The sequence below is a fragment of the Dendrobates tinctorius genome, unplaced genomic scaffold (genome assembly GCF_039654945.1).
Source record: "Dendrobates tinctorius isolate UK_male_01 unplaced genomic scaffold, ASM3965494v1 ptg000032l, whole genome shotgun sequence".
NCBI classification, from domain to species: domain Eukaryota; kingdom Metazoa; phylum Chordata; class Amphibia; order Anura; family Dendrobatidae; genus Dendrobates; species Dendrobates tinctorius.
The window spans coordinates 15,849,080-15,876,157 of NW_027361700.1; the positions used below are offsets into that span (position 1 = coordinate 15,849,080).

General features: G+C 43.9%; 1 protein-coding gene across 4 annotated transcripts in view; it reads left to right on the forward strand.

The window, feature by feature from the left end:
• The window catches only part of MRPL45 (mitochondrial ribosomal protein L45), a 103,364-nt gene that overhangs the window by 62,432 nt on the left and 13,854 nt on the right, over positions 1 to 27,078 (forward strand). The window contains exons 1-3 of one of the 4 annotated variants that reach the window (XM_073572481.1): positions 23,132 to 23,269; positions 23,946 to 24,144; positions 25,298 to 25,415. In XM_073572481.1, coding sequence (XP_073428582.1) covers positions 23,228 to 23,269; positions 23,946 to 24,144; positions 25,298 to 25,415 — 359 coding nt within the window. In that variant the 5' untranslated portion in view covers positions 23,132 to 23,227. Of the gene's footprint in view, positions 1 to 23,131; positions 23,270 to 23,292; positions 23,470 to 23,923; positions 24,145 to 25,297; positions 25,416 to 27,078 lie in introns of those variants that run through there. The other 3 variants (XM_073572483.1, XM_073572482.1, XM_073572480.1) reach the window with 3 other exon arrangements.

Below are 27,078 nucleotides of genomic sequence, written 5' to 3' on the forward strand. Positions count from 1 at the left end.
CATGTGTCCCTCTCCATATAAATAGCGCACATCTTGTTTTAGTGCCATTTTGACACTGTTAAAGTGCAGAGAGGCTGCTCCTGGCACTGTTAACAGCAAGATGTTAGCTAGTTAGCTAGGCGGTTGTATATCAGTCAGATAGTGTAGCTAGCTAGGTCCAGTGTGGCTGTTAAATTTACCTTCCAGCATTTTTTTAGGCCATTACTGAGGTCCACAGACAAAGCCAGCAGGCTACATGTCCTACAAGTGTATATAAGAAGGAGGAATGGAGTCCAACTACATGCAAAATGATTTATTATGTACAAGGACACACAAAGGAGCAGAACAAGATACACAGGTGTAAAAACAGATATATAAGACCAGTGTCATAGATAGCCGGATACAAAAAGAGAACCCAGAGCGACACAATCAATAATTGCAAAAGGTAGATAAACGCAGACAGTGTATGTCATAAAAATAATGTTACCAAAAGGCATATAAGTGCTGTAAAGACTCTCTGGTATTCACTGAAATAGGTTTGCAGGAGATACAACACTCCACAAGTAATGAGATGAATAGAGAGGAGAAATAATCTAATCAAATATTGCACAATTGCCCGGTATGAATATCATAAAAGGTTATAACATACCCATCATATTAGCAAGAGAAGGTGCTGCTCAGGGAAACCCCAATGTGCATTTCGCGGTAAACCGCTTCCTCAGGGGGCGTGACTTACACTGTGACACATGCCTGGTTAAATACCCATTTCCCAAGGTCACGTGGGTACAATAATCCAATCATAAGGGCGAAAAGTAGCACCTGCGCGGTAGAGAAAAGAATAAGAAAGTGGAATAAGAGGCGGTGACATCAAACGCCTCCTTGCACAATGTGAATGTAGGTGGATAACCATCCTTGGCACAATGACTCCACATGGACTCAATGAATCCCTTGGTTTTGCGTCTGTTTTGCGTCTTTCTTGTGAGACAATTGTGGTTTTTGCCTGTTTCTCTGCATTCTCTGCTCCCGACACTTGTTTATTCTATTTTAACTTACCTGTATGTAATTCTCTGTTTTTATCCTTTTTATATAGTTTTCCTGCCTGTAGTTATTTGCCCATGGTCCTTGTCATTTTTTGCGTAACTCATCGGTTTCCATCTGATTTTGGTGTATCTGAAATATTTCGGTATGGTGGTCAAAAGTGAAGATAAAGAAAGAAAGAAGAATAAATCTTTTATTGACACATACACTCACTGGCCACTTTATTAGGTACACCATGCTAGTAACGGGTTGGACCCCCTTTTGCCTTCAGAACTGCCTCAATTCTTCGTGGCAGAGATTCAACAAGGTGCTGGAAGCATTCCTCAGAGATTTTGGACCATATTGACATGATGGCATCACACAGTTGGCGCAGATTTGTCGGCTGCACATCCCTGATGCGAATCTCCCGTTCCACCACATCCCAAAGATGCTCTATTGGATTGATATCTGGTGACTGAGGAGGCCATTTGAGTACAGTGAACTCATTGTCATGTTCAAGAAACCAATCTGAGATGATTCGAGCTTTATGACATGGCGCATTATCCTGCTGAAAGTAGCCATCAGATGTTGGGTACATTGTGGTCATAAAGGGATGGACATGGTCAGCAACAATACTCAGGTAGGCTGTGGCGTTGCAACGATGCTCAATTGGTACCAAGGGGCCCAAAGAGTGCCAAGAAAAAATTCCCCACACCATGACACCACCACCACCAGCCTGAACCGTTGATACAAGGCAGGATGGATCCATGCTTTCATGTTGTTTACGCCAAATTCTGACCCTACCATCCGAATGTCGCAGCAGAAATCGAGACTCATCAGACCAGGCAACGTTTTTCCAATCTTCTACTGTCCAATTTCGATGAGCTTGTGCAAATTGTAGCCTCAGTTTCCTGTTCTTAGCTGAGAGGAGTGGTACCCGGTGTGGTCTTATGCTGCTGTAGCCCATCTGCCTCAAAGTTCGACGCACTGTGCGTTCAGAGATGCTCTTCTGCCTACCTTGGTTGTAACGGGTGGCAATTTGAGTCACTGTTGCCTTTCTATCAGCTCGAACCAGTCTGCCCATTCTCCTCTGACCTCTGGCATCAACATGGCATTTCCGGCCACAGAACTGCCGCTCACTGGATTTTTTTTCTTTTTCGGACCATTCTCTGTAAACCCTAGAGATGGTTGTGCGTGAAAATCCCAGTAGATCAGCAGTTTCTGAAATACTCAGACCAGCCCTTCTGGCACCAACAATCTTGCCACGTTCAAAGGCACTCAAATCACCTTTCTTCCCCATACTGATGCTCGGTTTGAACTGCAGGAGATTGTCTTGACCATGTCTACATGCCTAAATGCACTGAGTTGCCGCCATGTGATTGGCAGATTAGAAATTAAGTCTTAACACACAGTTGGACAGGTGTACCTAATAAAGTGGCCAGTGAGTGTATATGTTCAAAAATTTGTGTAACATTGTATTTGATACATAATATTATACCTAAATGGTGATTTGCATTTCAGCACTTGTATTGGTGCATTTCCATATTCTCTTATGTATTTTATGGACATTTATGTATTTTTATATGTTTTCTTTCTCGCATGTAATTTTTTGCACAGTAAAATGTGTAATATTACTTACAAATTTTGTATTATTATTATTAGTTGAAAAAGTATGTGCATCACCAAATGCTTTTTCTTCTTTGCTCATTATTCTTCACAATTGTCATGTATACCTTATGGCAAATTCATTATTGCTATTGTTTTATTTTGTATTCCTATGGTGAATTGGGTAATCGATAGCATTATATGAGGTATGCAATTATGTCTATTTCATTTGTGCTTTATGATATATATCCTGGAATGACATCAAGTAGTGTATTTTAGCGCTCCTCCATTTTTTATTCTGGTACAGCCTTGATATGTTATTTGGGTTCCAGCTGAGCACTGCAGTGTATCATCCCCCTTTCCCTCTTCACCGCCTCCTCTGACGTGCTCCTTTGTTGTGGTGACGACTTGGCGCCAGCCGTCCCCTTCATGGTGTCACTTCCTGTTGGGGCGGTGAGGGCGGAAGTGGGTTCTTTTCTCTACCGTGCAGGCTTTACTTTTCGCCCTTATGATTGGATTATTGTACCCACATGACCTTGGGAAATGGGTATTTAACCAGGCATGTGTCACAGTGTAAGCCATGCCCCCTGGGGAAGCGGTTTTACCGCGAAATGCGCATTGGGGTTTCCCTGAGCGGCACCTTCTCTTGCTAATATGATGGGTATGTTATAACCTTTTATGATATTCATACCGGGCAATTGTGCAATATTTGATTAGATTATTTCTCCTCTCTATTCATCTCATTACTTGTGGAGTGTTGTATCTCCTGCAAACCTATTTCAGTGAATACCAGAGAGTCTTTACAGCACTTATATGCCTTTTGGTAACATTATTTTTGTGACATACACTGTCTGCATTTATCTACCTTTTGCAATTATTGATTGTGTCGCTCTGGGTTCTCTTTTTGTATCCGGCTATCTATGACACTGGTCTTATATATCTGTTTTTACACCTGTGTATCTTGTTCTGCTCCTTTGTGTGTCCTTGTACATAATAAATCATTTTGCATGTAGTTGGACTCCATTCCTCCTTCTTTTATAGTTCTTCCTGAGTCATTCCTACTCCTTATATTGGGCATTTATGTGCACATGCACAGCATGACTTATATGCATTATGAGGGTTTTTTTGTTTTTATGTCCTACAAGTGTGTTGTGCAGAGCTTCTATTGTGCTTCATGCATGAGTATAGCATTCTTATTAATATTTTTTCACTAAGTAAATGTGAAACAGCCTGCTGTATCCCACGTTGTCATTTTGTGGTGGTGAGATGAACCTGTCTGCAGACCTAAGGCACATTAAAAAGAATTATAGTTTTTCAGTTGCAAATAGTTAGACCAGGGGTCCCCAACCGCCGGTCCGCGGCCCAGCACCGGGCCGCTGCAGTGCCCTTGCCGGTCCGCGGACACAAGGGGAGCCAGGGGCGGTCAGTGGCGTAGCGGGGGCTGGGGCGGCGCGCAACAGTTCTTAGCGGCGGCCAGGGAGCGATCCAAGCAGCTCCGCTGCCTGCAAGAGGGAATAGCAGGAGCGGAGCTGCAAGGACCCGTCCACTGCGTCCAGCTTCCTGCCCGCCGCCCGCGCTTCCTGTCTCTGACACAGAGAGGAGCGCGGCCGCTGCTGTGTCAGAACGAGGAAGGAAGCGCGGGCGGCGGGCAGGTGAGAGGTGGTGTGTGTGTGTGTGTGTGTGTGTATGTGTGTGTATAATGTGTGTGTGTGTATGTATGTCTGTCTGTGTGTGTACATGTATGTGTGTGTGTGTGTGTGTGTGTGTGTGTGTGTGTTGGTCTGTGTTTGTGTAGCCTGGCCCTGGAGGAGATGGGGATATGAAGAGAAGGCCATGAGGGGAGTGATGGGGAGAAGGGAGTGATGGGGAGAAGGCAATGATGGGGAGAGGGGAGTGATGGGGTGAAGGCAATGATGGGGTGAAGGCAATGATGGGGAGAGGGGAGTGATGGGGTGAAGGCAATGATGGAGAGAGGGGAGTGATGGGGAGAAGGGAGTGATGGGGTGAAGGCAATGATGGGGAGATGGCAGTGATGGGGTGAAGGCAATGATGGGGAGAGGGGAGTGATGGGGTGAAGGCAATGATGGGGAGAAGGGAGTGATGGGGTGAAGGCAATGATGGGGAGAAGGGGGTGATGGGGTGAAGGCAATGATGGGGAGAGGGGAGTGATGGGGTGAAGGCAATGATGGGGAGAAGGGAGTGATGGGGTGAAGGCAATGATGGGGAGAAGGGAGTGATGGGGTGAAGGCAATGATGGAGAGATGGCAGTGATGGGGTGAAGGCAATGATGGGGAGAGGGGAGTGATGGGGTGAAGGCAATGATGGGGAGAAGGGAGTGATGGGGTGAAGGCAATGATGGGGAGAAGGGGGTGATGGGGTGAAGGCAATGATGGGGAGAGGGGAGTGATGGGGTGAAGGCAATGATGGAGAGATTGCAGTGATGGGGTGAAGGCAATGATGGGGAGAAGGGAGTGATGGGGTGAAGGCAATGATGGGGAGAAGGGAGTGATGGGGTGAAGGCAATGATGGGGAGAAGGGAGTGATGGGGTGAAGGCAATGATGGAGAGATGGCAGTGATGGGGTGAAGGCAATGATGGGGAGACAGCAGTGATGGGGTGAAGGCAATGATGGGGAGAAGGGAGTGATGGGGTGAAGGCAATGATGGGGAGAAGGGGGTGATGGAGCACTTATTCAAAACCTATGGTGAGTTGAGTCACATTATAAATGTTATTTAATTATAAGTATGCACTGCTACACTACAACCGCGTCCATAGCCCCGCCCCCTTATGACCAAAGCCCCGCCCCTGCCACACCTCCATCCCCGCCCTGCCGGGCCACGGAAGAATGGTCTTGCTTGAAACCGGTCCCTGGTGCAAAAAAGGTTGGGGACCACTGAGTTAGACAACCCGCCGCATCACACTTTGTCATGTGGTTGGGTTGAAATTAAGCTGTAGAGGCCTGATCCAGAGCCACAAATAAATTCTTCTGTTCCTAGTGTCATACAGTAGGGGACCTGACATTAACCCCTTTACTCCCAAGTGTGGTTTGCATGTTAATGACCAAGTCAATTTTTACAATTCTGACCACTGTCCCTTTATGAGGTAATAACTCTGGAACACTCCCATGGATCCTGGTGATTTTGACCTTGTTTTCTCGTGATATATTGTACTTCATGATAGTGGTAAAATTTCATTGACATGACTTGTGTTTAATTGTGGAAAAAATGGAAAGTTATAAGGATTACAAGTTGACCAGCGATTTCTCATTTTTACAACAAAATTTACAAAACCATTTTATTTAGAGACCACATCACATTTGAAGTCACTTTGAGGGGTCTATATGATAGAAAATACCCAAAAGTGATACCATTCTAAAAACTGCACCCCTCAAGGTGCTCAAAACCACATTCAAGAAGTTTATTAACCCTTCAGGTGCTTCATGGAAATTTTTGGAATGTTTAAAAAAATGAACATTTAACTTTTTTTTCACAAAAAATTTACTTCAGATCCAATTTGTTTTATTTTACCAAGGGTAACAGGAGAAATTGGACCCCAAAAGTTGTTGTACAATTTGTCCTGAGTTCCCTGATACCCCATATATGCAGGTAAACCACTGTTTGGGCACATGGCAGAGCTCTGAAGGGAAGGAGCGCCGTTTGACTTTTCAATGCAAAATTGGCTGGAATTGAGATCGGACGCCATGTCATGTTTGGAGAGCCCCTGATGTGCCTAAACAGTGGAAACCCCCCACAAGTGACACAATTTTGGAAAGTAGACCCCCTAAAGAACTTATCTAGATGTGTGGTGAGCACTTTGAACCCTAAGTGCTTCACAGAAGATTATAATGTAGAGCCGTAAAAATAAAAACTCATATTTTTTGCACAAAAATGATCTTTTCGCCCCCAATTTTTTATTTTCCCTAGAGTAACAGGAGAAATTGGACCCCAAAAGTTGTGCAATTTGTCCTGAGTATGCTGATACCCTATATGTGGGGTAAACCACTGTTTGGGCGCATGGCAGAGCTCAGAAGGGAAGGAGCGCCGTTTGACTTTTCAATGCAAAATTGGCTGGAATTGCGATCAGACGCCATGTCGCGTTTGGAGAGCCCCTGATGTGCCTAAACAGTGAAAACCCCCCCAATTTTCACTCCATCCCTAACCCCAACACACCCCTAACTGATATGAATGGGTCACCGAGGAGGAAAAAACCTAAACATGCTAAGCCCAGAAAAAACAGAAAGGTTGGTAACTATGCAGATTGCAGATCCCTGATCCTAACCACACAACTAGCAGCAGCCATGGAGCGTACCTACGATGAACCTAGACGCCTCATCACGGCCGGAGGACTAAATAAGCCTAAAGCAAGAAAAGGGGAAAACTAACTGCCCCAGAGCAGACCCCAAAGGAATAGACAGCCCCCACACATGTATTGACGGTGAAACAAGATGAAAACACAAACACAGGCAGGAAAATGGGCTGAGCAAATGATGGAGCTCACACTAACTAGAAAGGAGAGGAAAGGAAAGACACTGACTGCAGTCTGCCCAAAACCCTACAAAATAATGTCCAACACTTCTGATAGCAAAATTAACCCTGAAGTCTCTAGACTTCTCCCACTATATCAGCACTCTGAAATATTCTGAGATAGAGCAAAAAGAGGCCAATCTAATAAGGGACAAAAAGCAATTTGGCAAATACAGATAAATAAGAGTGGAAATTCAGCACAGACCCAGCCGGGGCTGGCTGACCACACAAAAAACTGAATAGAACAACAAAATCAAGTGTGAACATTAGCAGAGAAACTTAGCTTGAGCTGACTGGAACAGAGCTGAGAACCAAGACCTGACAAGCAGAAGGAATCACCAGCACCAGAGTAGGGCGTCGGCTGTCTTAAATCCAATCTGAGATTCCTGAGGTCCAATCGTCATCCTCATTATCAGGTGGCAGATCTCTACTGATTAAATCAGCCTCACTACCACCAGAAGGAGCCTGGAAGGAGAACTCACAACTGGTAGACCAGAAAATGAACTCACAACAGTACCCCCCCTTGAGGAGTGGTCACCGAACCCTCATCCACGCCACCAGGCCGATCTGGATGGGCCCGGTGAAAAGCACAAACCATTCTATTGGCATGAATATCAGAGGCAGAGACCCAAGAATTATCCTCCTGGCCATAACCCTTCCATTTGACCAAATACTGGAGTCTCCGTCTAACCAAACGAGAATCCAAAATTTTCTCTACCTCATATTCCACATTGCCTTTAACCAACACAGGGTCAGGAGGTGCTGCCATAGGAACCACTGGCTCAACAAACCTCTTCAACAGAGATTTGTGAAATACGTTATGGATCTTGAACGTAACTGGAAGAGCCAATCGAAAAGAAACAGGATTAAGAATCTCCAAAATCTTATAAGGTCCAATAAATCTTGGCTTAAATTTTGGAGATGCAACCTTCATAGGAATATTCTTAGATGACGACCAAAACATATCACCCACTTTAAACCGGGGACCAATGGTCCTATGCCGGTTGGAAAATCATTGGGCCTTTTCCTGAGAGAGTGACAACTTATCCACCACTTGGTCCCATATCTGCTGCATTCTCTGAACCACAGTGTCCACACCTGGGCAGCACGAAGATTCCACTTGCCCTGAAGAGAATCGAGGATGAAACCCAAAATTACAGAAAAAGGGTGACATCAAAGTAGCAGAACTAGCTCTATTGTTCAGCGCGAATTCGGCCAAGGGCAAAAATGAGACCCAATCATCCTGATCAGCAGATATAAAACATCTCAAATAAGACTCCAAGGTCTGGTTTGTTCTCTCAGTCTGTCCATTGGTCTGGGGATGAAACGCGGAGGAGAAGGATAACTGAATTCCCAGACTGGAACAAAAGGCTTTCCAGAATCTGGAAACAAACTGAACTCCTCTGTCGGACACAATGTTCTCAGGAATCCCATGTAACCGAACCACCTGTTGTAAAACAAGGGCACCAACTCAGCATAAGATGACAACTTTGGGAGTGGTACAAGATGGACCATCTTCGAAAATCTATCACAAATCACCCAGATAACAGTCATTCTCTGAGAAACAGGAAGATCAGAAATAAAATCCATTGAGATATGGGTCCATGGCCTCTTGGGCACCGGCAGGGGCATCAGCAACCCACTAGAACGAGAACAGGGTTTAGACCGAGAACAAGTCCCACAGGACTGTACAAAATTCCTGACATCACGAGAAAGGCAGGCCACCAAAAGGACCGTCTCACCAAATCTCTGGTACCAAAAATACCTGGATGACCAGCCAATGCGGAGCAATGAATTTCAGACATCACTCTCTTTCTCCACTGGTCAGGAACATACAATATTCCCATAGGGCAGCGCTCAGGTTTATCCTCCTGAAATTCCTCCAAGGCGCGTCTCAAATCGGGCAAAATGGCAGAAAGAACTACCCCCTCACCTAGGATGGTAGTAGGCTCGGTCACATTAAGAGAATCGGCAAAGAAACTCCTAGGAAGGGCGTCTGCCTTAACATTCTTAGTGCCCGGAAGAAAAGAGATCACAAAATTAAAACGCGTGAAAAACAAGGCCCATCTAGCCTGTCTAAGATTCAAGCGTTTGGCCGACTCCAGATAAATCAAATTCTTGAGATCGGTGAGGACCACAACTTGATGTCTAGCGCCCTCCAACTAATGTCTCCACTCCTCAAATGCCCACTTCTTGGCCAACAATTCCCGATTCCCCACGTCATAGTTGCGTTCAGATGGGGAGAACTTTCGAGAAAAGAAGGCACAGGGATTCATCTTAGAAGTCACAGGGTCCTTTTGGGACAAAACAGCTCCTGCACCAATATCAGAAGCATCTACCTCCACCTGAAATGGAAGTGAGACATCAGGTTGCCGTAAAACCGGAGCTGAAGTAAATCTCCGCTTAAGCTCCTGAAATGCTGAGACAGCCTCAGGAGACCAATTCAGCACATCGGTGCCCTTCTTGGTCAGATCAGTCAGTGGTTTGACAATACCAGAAAAATTACCTATAAATTTACGATAGAAATTAGCAAAACCCAAAAACTTCTGGCGGGCCTTCAAAGAAGTAGGCTGAACCCAATCATAAATGGCCTGTACCTTGGCCGGGTCCATTTCAATAGTCAATGGAGACAAGATAAATCCCAAAAATGAAATCCTCTGTACACCAAAGAGGCATTTCGATCCCTTAACAAACAGGGAATTCTCCCTCAAAATCCGGAACACAGTCCGGACATGTTCCACAAGAGAATCCCAATCACTAGAAAAGATCAAAATATCATCCATATAGATGATCAAAAGCTTATCCACAAAGTCACGGAAAATATCATTCATAAAAGACTGGAAGACAGAAGGGGCATTAGTGAGCCCAAAAGGCATCAACAGGTACTCAAAATGTCCCTCCGAAGTATTAAACGCCGTCTTCCATTCATCCCCGTGCTTGATGCGAATAAGATTATACGCCCCCCTGAGGTCAAGCTTAGTAAACCAGCAGGCACTCTTAACTCTGGAGAATAAATCAGACATCAGAGGTAATGGGTACTGATATTTAACCGTCATCTTGTTAAGGGAACGATAATCAATACACGGTCTTAATGACCCATCTTTCTTGGCCACAAAAAAAAACCCAGCACCAAAAGGTGACGAGGATGGTCTAATATGACCCTTCTCCAACGACTCCTTAATATAGGATCGCATAGCATCATGTTCGGGTACAGATAAGTTAAAAAGCCGACCCTTGGGAAATTTACACCCAGGCATCAACTCAATTGCACAGTCATAACTCCTATGAGGGGGCAAAGACGCAGACTTACTCTCACTAAATACATCAGAGAATTCAGCCAGATAATCAGGAACATCATGAGACTGAGGAGAGGTGGAGAAAACAGGAGTGATCCTAAGAACACACTGACAACCCCAACTCACCACAGACCCAGATTTCCAATCCAAAACTGGATTATGAGTCTGCAACCAGGGAAAACCCAGAACAATAGTATCATGCAAATTATGCAGCACCAAAAACTTACAATTTTCTTGGTGGTCTGGGGTAACTCGCATTATCACCTGGGTCCAAAACTGAGGTTCATTCTCCGCCAAAGGAGTGGCATCAATACCCCTCAAAGGAATAGGCATCCGCAGAGGCGTCATGGAAAAACCACAATGTTTAGCAAAGTCCAAATCCATCAGATTCAACTCTGCTCCTGAATCCACAAAAGCCTTAGTGGAAAACATGAACAAGGAGCAGATCAGAGTAATTGCCAAAAGTAACTTAGGTTGTACAATGCCCACAGCAAATGTGTGTGCAAAACGTTTCTCTCGTTTAGGGCAGACAGAAATAGTATTAGAGACATCTCCACAGAAAAAACACAGCTTATTACGCCTTCTAAACTCCTGACGTTGTGCCCTAGACAAAACCCCATCACATTGCATAGGTTCAGACGTTTGTTCAAAAGGTGGCAGTGCCTCCCGTGTAGTTTTACATTCACGTAAACGCCGATCAACTTGAATGGCTAATGACATAGAGCCATCCAGACCAGAGGGAACAGGAAATCCCACCATAACATCTTTTACGGTCTCTGATAAACCTTTCCGAAAGAGAGCTGCCAATGCACTATCATTCCATGTAGTAAGGACCGCCCACTTTCAGAATTTTTGACAGTATAACTCTGCAGAATCCTGACCCTGCTTTAATGCCAACAGGGTTCTCTCAGCTTGATCAACAGCATTAGGTTCATCATACAACAACCCCAAGGCTTGAAAAAATGCATCCACATTAGTCAGAATAGGATTTTCAGGTGTCAGAGAAAAAGCCCAATCCTGGGGATTGCCGCGCAGCAACGAGATGACAATTTTAATCTGCTGCGCAGAGCTCCCCGATGAGTTAGGCTTCAAGGCAAGAAATAATTTACAATTATTCTTAAAATTCAGAAATTTAGACCGATCCCCAGAGAACACATCAGGAGTAGGGATCTTAGGTTCAGCAGCATGTGACTGAATGAGGTAGGTGGAATTTCCTTGCACTTCAGCAGCAAGTTGCTCCACACGATCAGACAATTGCTTAATCTCCATTAGGAAAAAAAAAAATCCTCCTACGGCGCCAGAGAAAAAGAGGAAAAAATATATATAAAAAAAAATTCTGACACTTTTTTTTTTTAACAACTTTTTCCTGCTTTTGAGTACCCTATAATCTGCAGTATGGCTGGTGATTCTGTTATGAATGGGTCACCGAGGAGGAAAAAAACCTAAACATGCTAAGCCCAGAAAAAACAGAGAGGTTGGTAACTATGCAGATTGCAGATCCCTGATCCTAACCACACAACTAGCAGCAGCCGTGGAGAGTACCTACGATGAACCTAGACGCCTCGTCACGACCGGAGGACTAAATAAGCCTAAAGCAAGAAAAGGGGAAAACTAACTTCCCCAGAGCAGACCCCAAAGGAATAGACAGCCCCCACACATGTATTGACGGTGAAACAAGATGAAAACACAAACACAGGCAGGAAAATAGGCTGAGCAAACGATGGGGCTCACACTAACTAGAAAGGAGAGGAAAGGAAAGACACTGTCTGCAATCTGCCCAAAACCCTACAAAATAATGTCCAACACTTCTGATAACAAAATTAACCCTGAAGTCACTAGACTTCTCCCACTATATCAGCACTCTGAAATATTCTGAGACAGAGCAAAAAGAGGCCAATCTAATAAGGGACAAAAAGCAAATTGGCAAATACAGATAAATAAGAGTGGAAATTCAGCACAGCCCCAGCCGGGGCTGGTTGACCACACAAAAAACTGAATAGAACAACAAAATCAAGTATGAACATTAGCAGAGAAACTTAGTTTGAGCTGACTGGAACAGAGCTGAGAACCAAGACCTGACAAGCAGAAGGAATCACCAGCACCAGAGTAGGGCGTCGGCTGTCTTAAATCCAATCTGAGATTGCTGAGGTCCAATCGTCATCCTCATTATCAGGTGGCAGATCTCTACTGATTAAATCAGCCTCACTACCTCCTGTTACCACCAGAGGGAGCCTGGAAGGAGAACTCACAACTGGTAGACCAGAAAATGAACTCACAACACCTAACCTTAATCCCACCCCTAACCATGACCCTAACCACAAATCTAACCTAAAACACCCCTAACCCTAATCCCCACCCTAACCCTAATCCCAACCCTAACTGTTGTGAGTTCATTTTCCCCTTCACCGTTGATGTCTGATGAACTCCCTCTGCTGGTGAAGAGAGGTAGTGAAATTGATTGGGATGGGAAAAACCTGTCATCTGAACAGGCGGAGCGTGATTGGACACTCGGAATCACTGAGTGGATATAAGGCAGCTGATACCCTGCAGGGTTGCTGGTGATCCTTTCTGCTCTGAGCTCTTGCAAACCAGTTCAGTACCTGCCTTCTGAAAGCTAAGTTTTTGCTCTCTTATTTTTCCATGAGATTGTGTCTGTATACTTAGTGTTTGTGTTCTGCCTGCCCTTGTTGGTACAGGCTGAGCTCCATTTTTGTCTCTGGTCAAGTTGATCTTTTGCTCAGTCTTCAGAATATACCTGAGTGCTGATATAGTGATTTTGAAGTCTAGTGACTTCAGGGCCTTTTTCTATCAGACGTGTTGGACATTATTTTTGGCAGAATTTTTGTGGATTGCAGCCAGCATCTTTTCTGTCCTTTCCTATTTAGTTAGTTGGGCCCCATCGTTTGCTCAACCTGTCTTTCTGTCTGTGTTTGTGTTTTCATCTGCTTTTCACCGACAATACATGTTGGGGGCTGTCTATTGCTTTGGGGTCTGCTCTGGGGCAGTTTAGATTTCCCCTTTCTTTCTTTAGGCTTATTTAGTTCTCCGGCTGTGAACAAGGGGTCTAGGGCACCGTAGGAACCCCCCATGGCTACTGTTAGTTGTGTGAATAGGATCAGGGGTCTGCAATCCGATAGCTACCAACCTCTCCGGTTTTCTGGACTTAGCTTGTATTTTTGTTTTTTCCTCCTTCGGTGACTCATTCATAACACCTAACCCTAATCCCAACCGTAACCATAATCATAACTTTAGCCCCAACCCTAACCTTAACATCAGCCCTAACTCTAACTTTAGCCCCAACCCTAACTATAGCCCCAACGCTAACCCTAACTTTAGCCCCAACCCTAACCACAAAACCCAAGTATCATATATAGGAGGGGCAGATCTATTGGGGATAGGTTGGTACATAGCCTCTACCAGAAACCCCAAAAAATGGAACATGGCTGGACAGAAAACTGATAGGTTTCTTCAAGTGTGGAAACTGTTCAAGATCATAGAATCATAGAATCGTAGAGTTGGAAGGGACCTCCTGGGCCATCTAGTCCAACCCCTGCTCAAAGCAGGATTCGCTAAATCATCCCAGTCAGATGTCTGTCCAGCCTGTGTTTGAAGACTTCCATTGAAGGAGAACTCACCACTTCTCGTGGCAGCTTGTTCCACTCATTGATCACTCTAACTGTCAAAAAGTTTTTTCTAATATGTAATCTGTGTCTCCTCCCATTCAGTTTCATCCCATTGCTTCTAGTCTTTCCTTGTGCAAATGAGAATAAAGTTGATCCTTCTACAATGTGACAGCCCTTTAGATATTTGTAGACAGCTATTAAGTCTCCTCTCAGTCTTCTCTTTTGCAAACTAAACAATCCCAAATCCTGCAACCTTTCCTCATAAGACAGAGTTTGCAGACCGGTCACCATTCTGGTTGCTCTTTTCTGAACTTGCTCCAGTTTGTTGATGTCTTTTTTAAAATGTGGTGCCCAAAACTGGACACAATATTGGTGGTGAAATTGATGCCACTTTGGTGGTGTCTGCCAATAATTTTTGGAAATGTGAACACTCCTGGCTGTGTCTCCTTCATGCGTGTTGCCTGCAGCAGTAGACCTCCGACATTGTCAGGCCTCCACTTCCTTGAACTCAACTATCCATGTTACTATCCTTAAAATTTTCTGACAATGGTTGTCTACAAAACAGATATTTGAGCCACCTGAGTGTGGCTCAGCATGAAAGCAGGTAGAGGTGTTGCATGTGGTATCAGGGATCCCAGCAAAGGGGCCCTACACCAATCCCTCACCCACCTTGTCTTAGGCCGATCTCACACGTCCAGATAATTCCTGTACCGGAAAAACCGGTAGCGGAGCTATCCATGTCCGTGTGGATACGTGGTACCTCCGTGTGGCACACATGTGGCAACTGTGTGCCGCACGTGTGCTGCATCAGGACCACACGGTCGGCCGCTGGGAAAAAGCGCTACAGTAAGTGCTGTTCCCGGCGGCTGGTGCTGAACGTCGCTGTGATTCTTCTCTCTTGTTCTGCCGGCAACAGCGAGCAGGAGAGCAGAATGAATGAAAACCCGACGTAGGGTCCCCCTCAGTTTGTGAACCAAACAGACGAAACTTACAGCTGGGGGCTGTAGCCCTCAGCTGTCAGCTTCATCAAGGTTGGTTCTCAAGAAGAGAGGGGTCCCCACGCAGTTTTTTAAAATTATTTTAAGAATTTAAAAAAAACGGCGGAGTCCCCCCTATTTTTGACAACCAACCTGACTAAAGCTGACAGCTGAGGGCTGATTTTCTCACACTGGTAGGGGGTCATTGATCTTGGCCCCCTACAGCCTAAAAACAGCAGCCCCCAGCTGCTCAGAAAAGGCGCATCAATTAGATGCGCCTATTCTGGAGCTTTGCCCGGTTCTTCCCACTTGCCCTGTAGTGGTGGCAAGTGGGGGTAATAAGGGGTTAATGCCACCTTTCTATTGTAAGGTGACATTAAGCCAGGATTAGTAATGGAGAGGTGTCAATAAGACACATCCATTACTAATCCTACAGTAATTAAAGGGTTAAATAAACACACACAATAAGAACAAAATATTTTAATGAAAGAATATACTACACACAGTTTTAAAATCTTTATTACACTGGTAATTCCATTGCGATACCAAAAAAGGTGAAAATAAAAAAGCAACAATATACGGTACATTACCTGTCCGGCGCTCAGTCACGTCCCACGGCGTAAATCCATCTCAGGGGGTAATAATTTTACATGAGGAGCACTGCTAACACAGTAGAATGAATGGGAGCAGCAGGCACATGCTCAGTAACTAGCGGTGACGTCTGTCTTCTGCGGCTTTCCCATTTTGCAACAAATTTTAATGTGCCTGCTAAAGCTTTGGTATAATTAATTTGTTGCACTGTATGTAATACTTACTGCTTTTTATCCGTGACTGGGGCCTCTCTAGATCTTATCAGGTGGAAGGTGCTATAGCATATCGATGCAGCCTGGTCTAGTGCCTTTGATCATCTAACCACCCCCTGGTGTGCTGGCCCCAGCTGCCAAATTATCCCAAACCAGCTCCCACAATCCCTCTCTCCTGACCCTGTAGTGTGGCCTATATATGTAATAGTTCCTAAGGGGAAGCACGCAGTGTGGGGTGCAGACGCAGTGTGGGGTGCAGCACGCAAGCATCCCATAAGCAAAGCATCACAGAAGCTAAGCATCAAGAAAACAGCATTTATCCATGGCAGCTAATCAGGGCAGGAATCAAGTAACCCACTCTTTGCTTTCCCCTTTAACCATGTGCTTTATTTCTATCCTCCTGTGCACCCTTGCCATCCACATTCACCACCCCATCCCCCCTGCATCACGACTCATACACATCAACCCTTCTATGCTTCCTTCTCCCATGTACAGCTCCCATGCACTCCTCACCTTCCTGAGAAACCTCAACCCTTACCCTACCTCATATCGAAACCATAATAATCTTATTAATATTACTTGCACTCTCTCATCTCCATCTTTTAATTGTGCCCTCTGGAATCCACGGTCTGTTTGTAACAAGCTTCCTTTCCTGCACAACTACTTTCTGAACAACTCTCTTAATCTGTTGGCCCTCATTGAAACCTGGATTCAGGATTCTGATACTGTCTCGCCTGCTGCCATTTCCTATGGTGGCTTACAATTCTCTCATTCCACGAGACTCACAAACAGGCATGGTGGTGGAGTCGGCATACTCCTTTCCCCACAATGCACTTTCCAGGTCATCCCCCCAGTTCCATCACTCATATTCCCTTCTTTTGAGGTCCACACCATCAGGCTCTTCCGTCCCCTCTCCCTTAGAGTAGCGGTCATATACCGGCCCCCAGGCTCACCCACCCGCTTCCTTGACCATTTCTCGGCCTGGCTACCGCACTTCATGTCTTCAGAACTCCCAACCCTTATCCTGGGAGACTTCAACATCCCCACTAACAGCCCTACTTCCACATCTGCATCCCAGCTTCTATCACTAACCACCTCTCTAGGCCTCTCGCAGCTTTTAACCTCTGAGACACAAAAGGACGGTAACACCCTTGATCTGGTCTTTGTCCGACTCTGTTTAATCTCCCACCTAAATAACCCACCGCTTCCACTTTCTGACCACAACATTCTCTCCTTCATGCTCACAAATCCTCGCCCACCCCAGCTCACTCCTACCTACCACACAGTCAGAAATCTACAAGCCATTAACCCTCAGACACTTTCAGACTCCCTACACTTATCACTGTCCCCAATCTCCTTTTTTCCTGTCCTGATCTGGCTGTTCATCACTACAACGACACTTTTAGAAGAACCCTTGACCAAGTAGCTCCCCCTCACCCTCAGAACCTCCAACCACAGAGTAAAACAGCCCTGGCTCACATTGCAAACTCAACTTCTCCAGCGATGCTCTAGGAGTGCTGAACGCCTATGGAGAAAGACCCGCACACCAGAAGATTTCATCCACTTCAAATTTATGTTAAGAACCTATAACGCTCCTCACTAGCCAACAACCCCAAGAAACTTTTTGACACCTTTCACTCCCTCCTCAGGCCGAAAGCACAAGCCCCTATCACAGACATTTGTGCTGATGACCTGGCCTCCCACTTTACAGAAAAAATAGATAATATCCGTCAGGAAATCTGCTCCCAACCACCAAGTGCAGTGACTCCCATCCCTTCCTGCATCTCCCCTGGCTCACTTTCCACATTTGATCCCATCACAAAAGACGATGTCTCCAGACTCCTCTCTTCCTCTCGTCCGACCACATGCACTACCGACCCCATTCCCTCACATCTCCTCCAGTCTCTCTCTCCAGTCATCACAACTCACCTAACTGCAATCTTTAATCTCTCCCTCTCCTTGGGCATTTTCTCATCCTCCTTCAAACATGCCATTGTTACTCCATTACTAAAGAAACCCGCTCTCGACCCATTCTGCACAAACAACTACAGACCAGTCTCCAATCTCCCCTTCATCTCTAAACTTTTGTAGCGCCTAGTTTACTCCCGCCTTACCTGTTAGATATTATCTACATCTCTGTTAACTCTTTTACTTTTAAGCTTACTATCTCATATCTATCTATTTCTCTCATCTCTATTATCTATCTATCTATAATCTATCTATCCCATATCTATCATCTATCCCATATCTATCATCTATCTATCTAAATGGAAAGAAATCAGGCAGCACTCCAGTTCAAGGAAAAATTGTGGACTTTAATCCAGCACCAAGTGGTGCAACGTTTCGACCTCACAGCACGGTCTTTTTTCCATTTATATTTTGCGTTGGACAACCGTATTACTCAGGAAGTATTGCACCCAAAATCTGCTCAAGTTTGTGCTGCTGTCTGTTTTTTCTATTTATCTATCCCTTATCTTTCTATCTATCTATCCATCCCATATCTATCTATCTATCTATCTATCTATCTATCTATCTATCTATCTATCCTGTTCACCTATTATATAGATAATATCTACATCTCAGTTAACTGTTTTACTTTTAAGCTTACTCTCTGATATCTTTCTATCTCATATCTATCTATCTATATATCCCATATCTATCTATCCATCCCATATCTATCTATCTATCTATCCATCCCATATCTATCTATCTATCTATCTATCCCATATCTATATATCCCATATCTATCTATCTAGCTATATATCCCATATCTATCTATCTATCTATCTATCCCATATCTATCTATCTATCTATCTATCTACCTCATATCTATCTATCTATCCCATATCTATTATCTATCCCATATCTATCATCTATCCCATATCTATCTATCTATCTATCTATGTATCTATCTATCTTGTTCACCTATTATATAGATAATATCTACATCTCTGTTAACTGTTTTACTTTTAATCTTACTATCTCATATCTATCTATACAGTTGTGGCCAAAAGTATTGACACCCCTGCAATTCTGTCAGATAATACTCAGTTTCTTCCTGAAAATGATTGCAAACACAAATTCTTTGGTATTATCTTCATTTAATTTGTCTTAAATGAAAAAAACACAAAAAGAATTGTCCTAAAGCCAAATTGGATATAATTCCACACCAAACATAAAAGAGGGTGGACAAAAGTATTGGCACTGTTCGAAAAATCATGTGATGCTTCTCTAATTTGTGTAATTAACAGCACCTGTAACTTACCTGTGGCACCTAACAGGTGTTGGCAATAACTAAATCACACTTGCAGCCAGTTGACATGGATTAAAGTTGACTCAACCTCTGTCCTGTGTCCTTGTGTGTACCACATTGAGCATGGAGAAAAGAAAGAAGACCAAAGAACTGTCTGAGGACTTGAGAAACCAAATTGTGAGGAAGCATGAGCAATCTCAAGGCTACAAGTCCATCTCCAAAGACCTGAATGTTCCTGTGTCTACCGTGCGCAGTGTCATCAAGAAGTTTAAAGCCCATGGCACTGTGGCTAACCTCCCTAGATGTGGACGGAAAAGAAAAATTGACAAGAGATTTCAACGCAAGATTGTACAGATGTTGGATAAAGAACCTCGACTAACATCCAAACAAGTTCAAGCTGCCCTGCAGTCCGAGGGTACAACAGTGTCAACCCGTACTATCCGTCGGCGTCTGAATGAAAAGGGACTGTATGGTAGGAGACCCAGGAAGACCCCACTTCTTACCCCGAGATATAAAAAAGCCAGGCTGGGGTTTGCCAAAAATTACCTGAAAAAGCCTAAAACGTTTTGGAAGAATGTTCTCTGGTCAGATGAGACAAAAGAAGAGCTTTTTGGGCAAAGGCATCAACATAGAGTTTACAGGAGAAAAAAAGAGGCATTCAAAGAAAAAAAACACGGTCCCTACAGTCAAACATGGCGGAGGTTCCCTGATGTTTTGGGGTTGCTTTGCTGCCTCTGGCACTGGACTGCTTGACCGTGTGCATGGCATTATGAAGTCTGAAGACTACCAACAAATTTTGCAGCATAATGTAGGGCCCAGTGTGAGAAAGCTGGGTCTCCCTCAGAGGTCATGGGTCTTCCAGCAGGACAATGACCCAAAACACACTTCAAAAAGCACTAGAAAATGGTTTGAGAGAAAGCACTGGAGACTTCTAAGGTGGCCAGCAATGAGTCCAGACCTGAATCCCATAGAACACCTGTGGAGAGATCTAAAAATGGCAGTTTGGAGAAGGCACCCTTCAAATATTAGGGACCTGGAGCAGTTTGCCAAAGAAGAATGGTCTAAAATTCCAGCAGAGCATTGTAAGAAATTCATTGATGGTTACCGGAAGCCGTTGGTCGCAGTTATTTTGGCTAAAGGTTGTGTAACCAAATATTAGGCTGAGGGTGCCAATACTTTTGTCTGGCCCATTTTTGGAGTTTTGTGTGAAATGATCAATGTTTTGCTTTTTGCTTCATTCTCTTTTGTGTTTTTTCATTTAAGACAAATTAAATGAAGATAATACCAAAGAATTTGTGTTTGCAATCATTTTCAGGAAGAAACTGAGTATTATCTGACAGAATTGCAGGGGTGTCAATACTTTTGGCCACAACTGTACGAGTATATCCCATATCTATCTATCTATCTATTATCTATCTATTCTGTTCACCTATTATATAGATATTATCTACATCTCTGTTAACTGTTTTACTTTTAAGCTTACTATCTGATATCTATTATCTATCTATCTATCTATCTATCTATCCCATATCTATCTCTCTCTAACTATATATATATATATCCCATATCTATCTATCTATTATCTCTCTATCTATTCTGTTCACCTATTATATAGATATCTACATCTCTGTTAACTGTTTTACTTTTAAGCTTACTCTCTGATATCTTTCTTTCTCATATCTATCTATCTATCCCATATCTATCTATCTATCTATCTATCTATCTATCTATCTATCTATCTATCTATCTATCCATCCCATATCTATCCATCCCATATCTATCTATCCCATATCTATATATCCCATATCTATCTATCTAGCTATCTACCTCATATCTATCTATCTATCTATCTACCTCATATCTATCTATCTATCTATCTATCTATCTATCTATCCCATATCTATCATCTATCCCATATCTATCTATCTATCTATCTATCTATCTATCTATCTATCTATCTATCTATCTATCTATGTATCTATGTATCTATCTATCTATCTATCTTGTTCACCTATTATATAGATAATATCTACATCTCTGTTAACTGTTTTACTTTTAATCTTACTATCCCATATCTATCTATCCCATATTTATCTATACAGTTGTAGCCAAAAGTATTGACACCCCTGCAATTCTGTCAGATAATACTCAGTTTCTTCCTGAAAATGATTGCAAACACAAATTCTTTGGTATTATCTTCATTTAATTTGTCTTAAATGAAAAAACACAAAAAGAATTGTCCTAAAGCCAAATTGGATATAATTCCACACCAAACATAAAAGAGGGTGGACAAAAGTATTGGCACTGTTTGAAAAATCATGTGATGCTTCTCTAATTTGTGTAATTAACAGCACCTGTAACTTACCTGTGGCACCTAACAGGTGTTGGCAATAACTAAATCACACTTGCAGCCAGTTGACATGGATTAAAGTTGACTCAACCTCTGTCCTGTGTCCTTGTGTGTACCACATTGAGCATGGAGAAAAGAAAGAAGACCAAAGAACTGTCTGAGGACTTGAGAAACCAAATTGTGAGGAAGCATGAGCAATCTCAAGGCTACAAGTCCATCTCCAAAGACCTAAATGTTCCTGTGTCTACCGTGCGCAGTGTCATCAAGAAGTTTAAAGCCCATGGCACTGTGGCTAACCTCCCTAGATGTGGACCGAAAAGAAAAATTGACAAGAGATTTCAACGCAAGATTGTACAGATGTTGGATAAAGAACCTCGGCTAACATCCAAACAAGTTCAAGCTGCCCTGCAGTCCGAGGGTACAACAGTGTCAACCCGTACTATCCGTCGGCGTCTGAATGAAAAGGGACTGTATGGTAGGAGACCCAGGAAGACCCCACTTCTTACCCCGAGATATAAAAAGCCAGGCTGGGGTTTGCCAAAAATTACCTGAAAAAGCCTAAAACGTTTTGGAAGAATGTTCTCTGGTCAGATGAGACAAAAGAAGAGCTTTTTGGGCAAAGGCATCAACATAGAGTTTACAGGAGAAAAAAAGAGGCATTCAAAGAAAAAAAACACGGTCCCTACAGTCACACATGGCGGAGGTTCCCTGATGTTTTGGGGTTGCTTTGCTGCCTCTGGCACTGGACTGCTTGACCGTGTGCATGGCATTATGAAGTCTGAAGACTACCAACAAATTTTGCAGCATAATGTAGGGCCCAGTGTGAGAAAGCTGGGTCTCCCTCAGAGGTCATGGGTCTTCCAGCAGGACAATGACCCAAAACACACTTCAAAAAGCACTAGAAAATGGTTTGAGAGAAAGCACTGGAGACTTCTAAGGTGGCCAGCAATGAGTCCAGACCTGAATCCCATAGAACACCTGTGGAGAGATCTAAAAATGGCAGTTTGGAGAAGGCACCCTTCAAATATCAGGGACCTGGAGTAGATTGCCAAAGAAGAATGGTCTAAAATTCCAGCAGAGCATTGTAAGAAACTCATTGATGGTTACCGGAAGCGGTTGGTCACAGTTATTTTGGCTAAAGGTTGTGTAACCAAGTATTAGGCTGAGGGTGCCAATACTTTTGTCTGGCCCATTTTTGGAGTTTTGTGTGAAATGATCAATGTTTTGCTTTTTGCTTCATTCTCTTTTGTGTTTTTTCATTTAAGACAAATTAAATGAAGATAATAATACCAAAGAATTTGTGTTTGCAATCATATTCAGGAAGAAACTGAATATTATCTGACAGAATTGCAGGGGTGTCAATACTTTTGGCCACAACTATATATCCCATATCTATCTATTATCTCTCTATCTATTCTGTTCACCTATTACTGTATATAGATATTATCTACATCTCTGTTAACTGTTTTACTTTTAAGCTTACTATCTAATATCTATCTATCTATCTTTTCTAGTCAATCAGAGATGAAAGCAGCACACCATAAAGACTTCAGTTAAAGTGATGTTTATTAGCCCATCCGGCTATGTTTCGGTCCAAAAGGGGTGCGGACCTATCTATCTATCTATCTATCTATCTATCTATCTCTATCCCATCTATCTATATAATCTTACATGGAAGCTGCCACTCACTCTCCAGCTCTGTCGCTATTGGTTGGCTTTAAGCCCCGCCCCACACTGCGGCTCGCAGTGACAGCTCTGGTCATGTGACCGTGCAGCTTCCCAGCGTTCCGTGCGAGCACAACATGGCGGCCTCCATGCGGGTTGTTAGGGCGCTGGGAGAAGCTGTAAGTTCCGTCCCAGAGGTCACATTTACAAAGTGTTCCGTTCGGGGAGTTGTTACAGGAACATGGCTGCTGGGGGAAGTGACCGTGTCCTGGCCATTGTCACATAAGAGTCCCAGGCTTATCCTTCTGTCATGGAACTTTAGGACTCCGAACGCCTGGACATCGAGAGTACTGCTGGACCTTGTAGTTCTATCAGAGGAGTATGGCTGCTAGTATTCCCTGACAGGCTGGGGGTAGTAGCAGAGTGGAGGTTGGAGATGGCCACTGCAGTGTAGCAATGTACCAGGGCATGTAACGCTTCCTCGGGCTGGTGGAGGATTGTGTCGACTGGCCATCATTGATCTCTTCACTGTCAGGTCTGTAAGGGCCACACTCAGGGGAGCCCCCTATATGGGACTCTGGTTTATAAACCAATAAAGGCCCTTGCTCTGTCAGACCCTCGCCGTAGATGGGCGATCACGCATTCAAATAACCTCCATATTATATTACAATTACCCATCAACATCCACAATGTGAGGCCAGAAGGAGTCGATCCCACAGCAATCCTCAGACCCAGATGCTTATTTCATTATAAGGAAGGGGTCACTTCATAATTTCATTTTTATTCTCTTTTATAGAGTATCTAGATTGGACAATTTGCTAACTTAACTCCAGTGTCCTCCTTTTTATCTTGTAGGGATTTGCTGCCATGCTCAGTCCTTCCCGATTGATTTCACCTCTTACCATTATACCTTTAAGGACCAAGAAGAGAATGTATAAGCCCCCATATTTGTCAAATAAGCTTTCTGTAGATGAGATGATGAAGAAAGCTAAAGCTGCTGGAATTGTAATGCCTCAGGAAATTTTGGAACGACCAATTAATGTCTCCTGCACAGGTAAAGACCCTCAGTGTAGTTTACTGAAAAGGATTTTTCCATTTTTGGGAAAGTCGACCTCAGACAATTCCTGTAATGTATAATAACAAGGATGGATAGTACTCACCCTCCCCCACCCCAGTTCCAACTCAGCTCACTGTTGCTTCTGCAGTTTTTGTTATCTGACTGCAGTGGTGAGATCACAGCTGCAGCCAACCACTGAGCTCAGCTGCTTATGCTGTGTACATTGATGGAGCTGTTCATCACAGTGATTGGCTGCAGCGGTGATGTATCTGCTATAGCAAAACAGAGACTAGAACAGCAGCAGGAAGCTAGAGTAATTGGGCGAATACTATCTGTCTTTAGGTTATATTGCCAAAATCGTTTGGGGGTCTACTTTTTTTTTTTTTAAAGTGGAAATTTCCATTTAAAGTAGTTGTTTCATGAAAGACAACTGCTATCACATGGGCGTTGTGTCAGACAGAATTTATAGAGGAATGTTAAAGCCAGTTAACTGCTGCAGCCTGTGCTGGAAAATTCTAGTGTTACATACTTAATGTTATGAGTCAGACACTTTTCTAACCTTCTTGCTGATAGAGTGAGCCCCCTACAAATAAAATATTTTTTTAGGTGACTGTCTTTAAAACATAAGTCACCAAAGTGACTGCACCAAAGTGGGTGCACCGAAGCTCTGACCTTGGTGGCCACAGCATTAAGAAAATTATTGGCATTAGCTTATTACATGCCATCAATTTATGATCGATGATTGTCCGACCTCACGGACCCCTCTCTATACTGACAAGGATGAAACCGCTGCATTGATTCAGCATTCATCTATCTTCTTGGTTTTACCTGCCCATCTGCACTTCAGGGGATTTGAATGGGACCACACTGCAGTTCACCACACAGCAGCTGACAGTGCTCACAATAAAAGAAATTGGTGCAAGTGACACCATTAATTCTGTGCGCCAGCTTTTTCACAATTTTCAATTGTATGTTGGTGCTCCAAGGCACCCAGGCGTGCAGTGTCATTTATGAAGGACCACAATTGTGCGTTAATCCTGTAGGACCTTGGTTCTGAGAAATATTCAAAGTCACATCTGTATCTTGGCAATATGAGAACGCCCTCTTTAGAAAAATGCTTCCTTCATTGTGCTCTTTATTTTGTTCCTAGCTGGAATACTTGATGCATATGTGCCCCCAGAAGGTGATGCCCGCCTGTCCACTCTTTCCAAGGATGGTTTGAAGCAAAGAACAGAGCAACTGAAACAGACAGCAGCCTCTCAGTTGGCGTATGTTTTGGCCATAAAATTATGGCATAGTTGTTTCTTCTCTGCCATTCACTAGTATGAAAATACCGCCTTTGACAATACCTGCCTCTCTCCTTCTGACCTATCTCTTGTAATTCAGTTGCATCGTTTTATGTTTTGAGATTACAACTAATTGTATGTGTAATGTATAGCCCAGTTCATACTTCTTTTGCTTTATTGTTACTAGAAAACCTAGGTTTTAGAAGAAATGCTGGCTTTTCCTTACATGTTCTAATCATCATTGCCATAAATTGTTCACATTTATACGTAGCTATCAAACATAATATCCCCTTTCTGACATATGAATTACTCTTACATCATGTCAGGTCCTTGTCTTTGATACAAGCTCTGGAGCTGAGCTTGCACATTGCCAGCAGATAATGGATGTGATACACTGGCTTGCAAAAGTATTCACCCTCCTTGGCTTTTTACCCATTCTGTTACATTACAATCTGTGTTTTAAATATTTTTTTAAGCTGATTTGTGTGTGATGCATCAGCACTAAATAGTCTAAGTTGGTGAAGTGAGAAAAATCTAGGCATAAATTACATTTATGAGATCAAATAACTAAAAAGGGACAAGCTAGGACAGAGAGAGGGCAGAGATAACGGACGCAGACCAGGGTACCGGAGCGAGGTAACGGAGGAAACCAGGCAGCAGTTACTTGTAAGGTAGCAAGACTACGCCACAGGAGGCGAGGAAGTACAGAGGAGGGAGCCACAGGAGGGAATGTAGGAGCGGAAGGGCAGAGGACAGGAACCCAGGAGGGAAGGGAAGCCGAGGAAGAGAGAAGGGGGACCTGGAGGTACGTAAACCCAGAAAATAGGCAGGAGGAGCACTGGGAGAGAGGAACTGACAGGACGAGGCTGAGGCAGACAGAGGGGAACTGAGCGAGACACAAGGCAGGTGTACTATAGAGGCACTATAGCGGCCAGAGAGTGCGGGGATGCCACACAATCAGGCGTCTTCCCCATAGGGAGGACGCCTGAAATACCTAATGGCCAGGAAGTGAGCAGCAAGCCCCGCCTTCAGCGACGCCCACCGCTGGATGAAGGGAGCGGGCGGGCACGCGCCCGCGGCCTAAGGACAGAGCGCGGGGATACAGCAGAGCGGGAGGACGGGTAAGAGAGCGCGCTGACAGGGGAGCGTCGATGGGGAGAGGCAGCGGCGGATGCCGCTGCTGATGAGGCATCGGCGGGCTCGCCCGCCGATGTTACACTACCTGTGTGCAATGTTAGTGTCATATGGACTGTCATTATTTACACACCTTTTCTGAAAGGCCACCGAGGCTGCAACACCATTAAGCAAGAGACACCACTAACCAAACACCATGCAGACCAAGTACATCTTCAAACAAGTCAGGGTTTGGTTCTAAAAAAAAATATTTCAGTCTCTGATAATCCTCTGGCTCGCCATCAAATCCATTATCATCAAATGAAAAGAACATGATACCACAACAAACCTGACAAGAGATGGCCGAACACCAAAAATCTCATCCTGGGCATGGAGGGCATTAATCAGAGAGACAACACAGTCCAAATGTAACCTTGAAGGACCTTTAGAGTTGCCAAGTCTGGAGTATCTGTCTATATTGCCACAATAAGCCGTAAACTCCATAGAAATGGCTTTTATGGAAGAGCGGGCT